The sequence below is a fragment of the Silene latifolia genome, chromosome 10, assembly GCF_048544455.1.
Source record: "Silene latifolia isolate original U9 population chromosome 10, ASM4854445v1, whole genome shotgun sequence".
Taxonomy (NCBI): domain Eukaryota; kingdom Viridiplantae; phylum Streptophyta; class Magnoliopsida; order Caryophyllales; family Caryophyllaceae; genus Silene; species Silene latifolia.
The window spans coordinates 122531050-122539462 of NC_133535.1; the positions used below are offsets into that span (position 1 = coordinate 122531050).

General features: G+C 40.2%; 1 protein-coding gene across 1 annotated transcript; it reads left to right on the forward strand.

The window, feature by feature from the left end:
- The first annotated feature begins 5292 nt into the window (after window positions 1-5292).
- Window positions 5293-6978, forward strand: LOC141608135 (uncharacterized). The gene is made up of 2 exons (XM_074427492.1): window positions 5293-5569; window positions 6017-6978. Exons 1-2 carry the CDS (start codon window positions 5293-5295, stop codon window positions 6976-6978), a joined length of 1239 nt encoding a protein of 412 aa, XP_074283593.1.
- Window positions 6979-8413: the final 1435 nt, after the last annotated feature.

The following is an 8413-nucleotide window of genomic DNA, read 5'->3' on the forward strand; positions in this document are numbered from 1 at the left end:
CTCCCCTTATGTCACGCTATTTTGTGAATTTCTTAGGTCTTTATCTCCTTCATTTCCTTTAGTTTGCATTTTCCCTTTCCCTTTTTGCTGGTTTTGCTAGCTGTTGTGCACAATGAGGGCATTGTACAGTTTGGTTTGGGGAGGGTATATGCATCCATATCTGTGTCTGCATATTGTTTTTATTGCGTTTCAGTTTGCACGTTGAATTTTTGTATGCATTGTTTTTTCATTTCAAAATTCAAAAATCTTATAAATAGAAAATTTTGAAAAAATCAAAAAATATTTCACGTTTACTTTTGCATATAGGTTGAGTCGGAACGGTAGATTTCAGTGATGATTTTGCTCTATAATTTGTCATTTCACTTAAGCCTTGCAACAAACTGTCATTTTATTAGCTTTGTCATGTGCATAATCTACGAGTTAATGTTGAAAATACAGCTGATCATATAGACTTGACCTGATAAATTTGGTAAACTACTTACAATTTCTGAGTTTTAGAGCCATATAACTGGTGTCATTTATGACCAGTTCATGTAGGAATTGAGAGTAGTATAATCCTTGCATCGCATGTTCGCTAATTTGCATGTATATGAAATTCAAATGCTTTTTGCCTACTTACATTCGGGTTAGTGGTTGATGTCACATGCAGGGAGATGCTTACATTCCTTTTTTTTTCATTTTTACCCAATTAACTCCACTATTAGCCTAATTAGTCTTTTTGACCCTTAACTACATCCAAATTTAGCATGCCTGTCAAGCTAGTTTAGTGTTTTTTTGCGGTATATAGTTCATTGTGCCGAGTTTTTCGGTCGATGTCATGCCGTTTTGTAACAGGCTTATCGCCTTCGATTTTTTCTCAGCCTTCTTGTAATCAGCCTCAATATAGTCTTCTTCCTTTTTCTCATAGGTAGTGCCTTCCGAAGATGCGACCAAAATTTTGTGTGGTCCATTCTTAATAATCGTCCAGCACTCCCAATCATGTCCTTTTATATAGTGTGTCATCATGTTTTTCCAAAGTCCATAATTCTTCCCATCAAAGATAGGACACTTAAGATACTTGGAATCCATTTCACACGTGTAAGGCAGCGGAATTTAAAATAAAATAAAAATATAAAAAGATAGACGGATCAGCCTCTTTGCGGTTAGGCAATCAAGAGCACGAAGCTCTGATACCAATTGAAGAGTCTATCATGGTCGAAATACTCGAGGAGAGGGGGGGGGGGTTGAATTGAGTAAACCTATGCCCACTTTTTACTTTATATCAATGTAATTAATTATTTAAAGTTTTTTATTAAACTTTAACTAATTAACTAAGTGATTATGAACGGATGAAATGAACGAAAAGGAAAACTGTAAGGACACACGATATTTGAAGTGGTTCAGCTTCACACGTCGAAGCCTACGTCCACTATTCTCGATTAATAATTTTAATACCTTTCTCCGGATTACAAAATTATCAACCCTAATCGTATAACTAACTCTAGTTATAACTCGATTTGAATATCACTAGATATTCTATTTGACTATCTTAAGTTACTAAGAAAGCACTTGATTGTTCTTCTAGGTGTTCACACAATTGAACGAGGAAGTACTATTATCTTATAATGTAACCTTAAGAATAATACGCAATTTAAAGAGCACGACTTTTCGTAAAGATTTTCAAATGGAAAACAATAAAAATGCTTGATTAAAAATTAAACTCATTGTTTGCGGGGAATTTTTATATTTCGAAAAGCTTATTTAATTTGATGAACGTCATGAGTATATATAGTAGAGGAGAGACACTAGGGTTTTGATCGAAACCCTAGAGGTGTCGTGAGGCAAGGTAAATTGTTCCATAAGAAACAAATCTTATCTCCTCTTAATTTAGTCCACTAAATATTTTGATTAAGTAAATAAAGTAAATCTAATATATTTGATAAGATATGAAAATATCTTATGGCAATATAGAATAGATGTAACCTAATAAGATTTACTTGTATAGGGAGTAAGGTCGGCCTTCACACGGCTCATAAGCCTTCCTTAGCCGAAACCCTGGATCAAAATATCAAGGAATCAATTAGGGTTAGGTTTAGATAATTTAGCAAACCCTAGGTAGCATGACGACTTATAAGTCGTTACTAACCAATAGGATAAAGTAAATTATGTGCTCTAAACAACCCGTATTACATCTCTATCATATATACACACGACTTCAAAACATATTTGAAGAATTTTATCTTTTAAAAAATTATTTTAAAACTATTAAAATCGTGCCTTCAAATGCAACCCAAAGTTATAGTTGAAATAGCTATAACCTTAAGTTTGGTAAGTAAAGTTATAGGTGAAATAGCTATAACTTTACCTTCCCAATATTACTTCCTAAGATACCGTTATTAGATGAAGTCATATACTAGCTAATCTTCCTAGAGATCTTCAGTGATAGGATCTTCTTTTATCTTGATCATAAGCTCTTCATCTTAAGCTTGTTATAGACTTGATCGAGCCTTTTGCTTGAATGATCATCATACTTTAAACTTGTTACAGTTACTATAACGCTTTAAGAATCTTCAATGTTATAGCTCAAGCTCCTATAACATTACTTGAATGATGCATCACAAATCTTCAATGTTATAGTCAAGGTTGCTATAACATTACTTGCTTAACTTGTAAACTTAAATCAATCTATTAAAGACTAAACAAACGATTACGAGCAAGAGTATATATAATACGAAGCATACACTTGTCATTATCAAAACTTAAATCATATATCTATATGGTCCAACAACCGTCAACGAGGTAAGTCAAAGAAGACGAAACCCCGCAAGTCAAAGGGGAAGAAGAAGTCCAAAACAGTGGTCAAACCACATGTCTTGCCTATTGATTTGCTGGAGCAAGAACCACTCAGTCCCGTCACCTTAAAAGAATTCTTCCCGCAAGATTTCATGAACAAGGTTACTGTGTGCACCATCTCAGCTACCGAAGGTCGTCATGATAAAGAAAAAATAAAAGAAGCAGGCCTAGATGATGCGATACCGCCACAATAGTCTCATTCTGAAAAGGAGAATGAAATAGTGGCTTCTCTCGATGCCCTTCCTATAAACATGAGGTGGAAGCAAATCTTTCATTTATCTAAAGAGAAGTGTCGGCTGATAATTCAAGGACTTGAGAAGCCGGAATTGTACGCGGGCAAGATGAAAGACAAAAGCGAGCCTGCTGAGCAAACAGCTGGATGTGTCTCCTGCAATACAGCCTTGAGTTTTTCAGATGAGGATTTACTTCTTGGATCCAACCCTCACAACAAGCCACTTTATGTGTCTTGGTACATCCGGGGGCAAAAGGTCAAGAGTATCTTAATAGATCGAGGCTCAAGAGTCAATCTCATGCCAAAAGCCACCATGAACAAATTAGGGATCACGATGGATGAAATCTCCAGTAGTCGAACAATGATTCATGGTTTCAACTTGAATGGGGAGCGCGCAGTTGGTATGATCCGCGTGAACCTTACAATGGGTGAACTGTCTTCTGACACATTATTCCATGTCATGGATGGCAAGACATCATTCAAATTATTGCTAGGACGACCTTGGAAGCACGAGAATGGATTTGTCGCCTCAACCCTCCATCAATGATTGAAGTATTACCGCGGTGGCGAAAGGAAAATAGACGGAGACGCCAAACCCTTCTCTAAAGTCGACTCTTCCTTCGCTGATGCAAAATTCCTTGAAGAGAATGGTGCTTCTAGTGAGTTCATGCCAACCACTATCTCTTCAATAGAAAAAGGAGGTAAGCGGGAAAAGAACATCATCAAAGAAGATGCGGCCGCAAGTCCTGCTAAAGAAGATGATGTCAACCTAAATACAAGTGAGGCTAGCAAAACATCTACTCTAGTTGCATCGCCCAAGAAGGAGGAGTTGGCACAGAAAACTACACCACCAATACTGCGCTACATCCCAAAGTCTCTCCGCAAAGATGGGGAGAGTCCTTTTGCAGAGTGTCTAACACCAAAGACAAAGCCTAAGGACAAACGGTCAAGTCAGGTGATCAAACAGGAATGGGTGGCCAAAGTCGTTGCACCTCTACCAAGTTCATCTCAAACGAATATTGTGAGACCCCCACCAATTGGTTTCGTGTGCTCAACCGCCAATCATCATCAAGTGAGTAAAACAAGGGGATATTTGATTCCAATGCTTACAAGCTATTGGCAAAGGCTGGATATGACTTTACAAATCCGAATCCTCTCGGCAACTTATATAAGTTGAGTCGTACGGTCTTAACGAAGCGCAACATGAACTGTTCAAGCAAGATGGGGGCTTCATGGTGACAAGGGCTGGTCTTAGATATGAGTCTCCTTCACCTCTGAAGATTAGTTCTCGTAGAAAAAGGGCCACTACGTCTTCTCAGCACATCACAGTGGAAGAGGTTGAAGAAAATGAAGAAGAAGATGAATAAAAGATGCATTCATCTTCAGTCTTTGATCGAATAAGTCCACCTGCAGAAAAGTCTCGTCCTTCTGTATTTACAAGGTTGGGAAGGCCAAGTGCTCCAATACTTCTGTCTTCGCTAGGCTTGGCAATCAAGGTGAAAGTGAAGTCAAAACATCAACGCCCGCGTTGCACACAAGCAAGAAGGGTAAAATCTATGATCGCTTAGGCGGTCCATCAAAAACAGTCTTCAGTCGACTAGGGGCTCCCAAGAAGAAGAATGATGAGGGTCGTCCTCTCTCAACTTCTTCAAAACAAAATGAAGAAGAACTAAGAGTAAGTGATGACTTGAGAAACGTAATACCATCTCGTATGAAGCGTATGCAAGTAGTAGATATCATCCAGCATGAGCCACTCAAAGCAAGGAGGCGCATACTAGTTCTCACAGGCCAGTCAAAAAATGTTGAAGAGCATGTTCCTTCATCTTCACGTCCCTCTGGTGCAAAGAAGCCAAGAGATTTAGAAGTTACAACGTCATCATATCACATCACAGTAGAAGAGATTCCTGACGAGAACGAAGAAGTTGAGACTAACGAGGCCCCTGAAACACTTGAGGACGGCAGGCAATCGATCGTGGATGAACTCAAGGAACTCAACTTGGGAACTAATGAAGATCCTCGCCCCATTTATATTAATGCTCTGTTGAGAAGAAGAAGAAGAGTACTACAAGTTGTTGGTCGAGTACAAAGATGTCTTCTCTTGGAGCTATAAAGAGATGCCTGGACTCAGCCCAAAAGTTGCAGTTCATCGTCTAGCAATCAAGAAGGGCACCAGTCCTAAAAAGCAACCTCAACGTCGTTTCATGCCGTAGCTTGTACCTGAAATTGAAATGGAAGTCAACAAACTCATAGAAGCAGGTTTCATTCACGAAGTCAAATATTCTACCTGGATAACAAACATTGTCCCAGTCAGAAAGAAGAATGGACAATTGCGCATGTGTGTCGACTTCAGAGACTTTAATGATGCATGCCCGAAGGATGACTTCGCTTTGCCAGTTTCAGAGTTGATGATTGACGCAACCACTGGTCATGAAGCACTCTCATTCATGGATTGTACGGCTGGTTACAATCAAATACATATGGCACCTGAAGATCAAGAAGCAACAGGTTTTCGAACTCCAAAAGGAATCTTCGATGATGGTGCTACACGGTCATGCCATTTGGATTGAAGAATGCTAGTGCTACATACCAACGCGCAATGCAAAAGATCTTCGATGACATGCTGCATAAAACAATAGAGTGTTATATTGATGACGTGGTCGTCAAATTAAAGAAAAGAGAAGACCATATCAAAGACCTTCGAACCGTCATTGAGAGACTTAGAAAATGTCAACTCAAGATGAATCCACTCAAGTGTGCTTTTGGTGTCACATCTGAGAAGTTCTTAGGGTTTGTGGTCAGACACAGAGGCATTGAAATTGACCAATTAAAAATCAAAGCCATCAACGAACTGCCGAAACCAAAGACGCTGAAAGAGTTGCGCGGATTGCAAGGACATTTGGCATACATTCAAAGGTTTATATCTAACCTAGCAGGACGTTGCCAACCATTCAGCCATCTTAAAAAAAAAGGATGCTTCGTTCCAATGGGATGAAAAATGCAAGAATGCTTTTGATAGCATCAAGAAGTATCTGGCCAGTGCACCAGCGCTAGAGGCACCAATTACAAGAAAGCCACGTGTCCTCTATATTGCAGCGCAGAAACGCTTGCTGGGGGCAATGTGTGTTCAAGAGATTGAAGACCGCAAGGAGAGGGCACTATACTACTTGAGTCTTACCTTGGTGGGAGCTGAATTAAATTACTCACCCATAGAGAAAATATGTCTTGCTTTGGTGTTCGCCATCCAGAAGTTAAGGCACTACATACAGGTACATACTATACATGTGGTCTCAAAGGCCGACCCAATCAAGTACATACTCTCAAGACCAGTCTTATCTGGAAGACTTGCGAAATGGGCAGTGTTACTTAAGCAATACGACTTGGTGTTCGTGCCTCAAAATGCTGTGAAAGGTCAAGCTATCGCCAATTTCTTTGTTGATCATCCAGTGCCAGCAGAGTGGGAAATTTCACATGACCTCCCAGGAGAAGAAATTTTCTACGTGGATGTTCTACCTCCATGGCATATGTACTTTGACGGTGCTGTAAGGCAAGATAGAGCTGGAGCTGGAGTTGTATTCGTAAGTCCACAAAATCGTCTCATGCCATACTCCTTTACGCTCACTCAATTGTGCACAACTAATATGGCAGATTACCAAGCTCGCATACTCGGCCTGCAAATGGCGGTCGAAATAGGCGTCAGGGATATGGACATCTACGGAGACTCAGAGTTGGTGGTCAACCAAGTCCTTAGTGAGTATGAAGTGAAAAAGGAAGACTTGATTTCCTACCATCAACGGGCATTACAACTACTGAATGAACTTGACATCATCCAAGTTGGACATGTGCCGAGGAGTTCCAATAAGTTGCCTGACGCGCTTGCTAACCTTGCAGCCACTTTGGCACTGGGGGCAGAATAATCTATGCATGTCCCAGTCTACAACCGTTGGGCAGTATCTTTGCTTGAAGGGGAAGAAAACGTAGATGCAATAACATGATCTGTGTCTATACAGCTGATGAGGATGACTGGTGCCAACCTATCATTGATTTCTTGGACCACCAAAAACTACCTGATGATCCTAGACACAAGGTAGATATCTCCAAAGTTCATTCACTATAAATGGACACTCTATAGATGTTCTTTCTCAGGCCAATAGGTGTCTAAGCAAGGACGAAGCTGCTGAAGCAATGCATGAATCTCATTCTAGCATATGTGGCCCTCACCAATCTGGGCCTAAACTTCATGATCGTGTAAAAAGAATGGGGTATTATTGGACGACCATAGTGCAAGATTGTATGGACTTCGCAAAAAAGTGTGAACCTTGTCAGTTCTACGCAAACTTCATACACCAACCGCCAAAGTCATTGCACCCTACTGTTTCTTCATGGCCCTTTGAAGCTTAAGGACTTGATGTTGTGGGACCCTTTACTCCAAAGGTCTCAAATGGACACGAGCATATTCTCGCCGCCACTGACTACTTCTCAAAATGGGCCGAAGTCATCACACTACAGGAAGTGAAGAAAGAAAATGTTGTGGATTTCATTCGAACCCAGATCATTTATAGATATGGTGTACCTCAGCGTATCACAACTGACAATGGGAATCAATTCTTCAACCATCTTATGAGAAGTCTGGGAGAAAAATTCGAGTTCAAACAATACAAGTCATCCATGTACAATGCTTCTACAAATGGTTTGGCTGAAGCCTTCAATAAAACCATCTGCAACTTGCTGAAAAAGGTAGTAGCAAAGTCAAATCAAGACTGGCATGAAAGCATTGGTGAGGCATTGTGGGAGTATCATACCACATACAAAACACATACTCAAGCAACCCTGTATGCGTTGGTGTATGGTGTGGAGGCCAAGTTGCCATTAGAATTGCAGATCCCTTCCTTGCGCATCGCTATTCAGGAAGGGCTCACGGAAGATGAAAATGACAAATTGCAGTTAGCAGAGTTAGAGGCTCTCAATGAAAAAAGATTAGAGGCTCAACAAAAACTCCAGTGCTATCAAGCAAGGTTGTCACGTGCATTTAACAACAAGATGCGCCCTCGTTCTTTCCAAGTAGGAGACCTAATACTTGCGGTACGAAGGCCGATCATCACCTCTCACAAACCAGTTAGTAAATTCACCTCTAAGTGGGATGGTCCATACATGGTACAAGAAGTCTACACAAATGGTGCCTACAAAATTGTGGATGAAGATGGCGTTCGTGTAGGCCCAATCAATGAGAAGTTTCTGAAGCGTTACTATTATGTATTGAAACTGACGTTTGTTGTGTCCGTGTAAATGTCACCTATTTTCGGGGTGGCCTGTGTCGATCCATATTTTATTTTCTATCATATGGAGAGCATT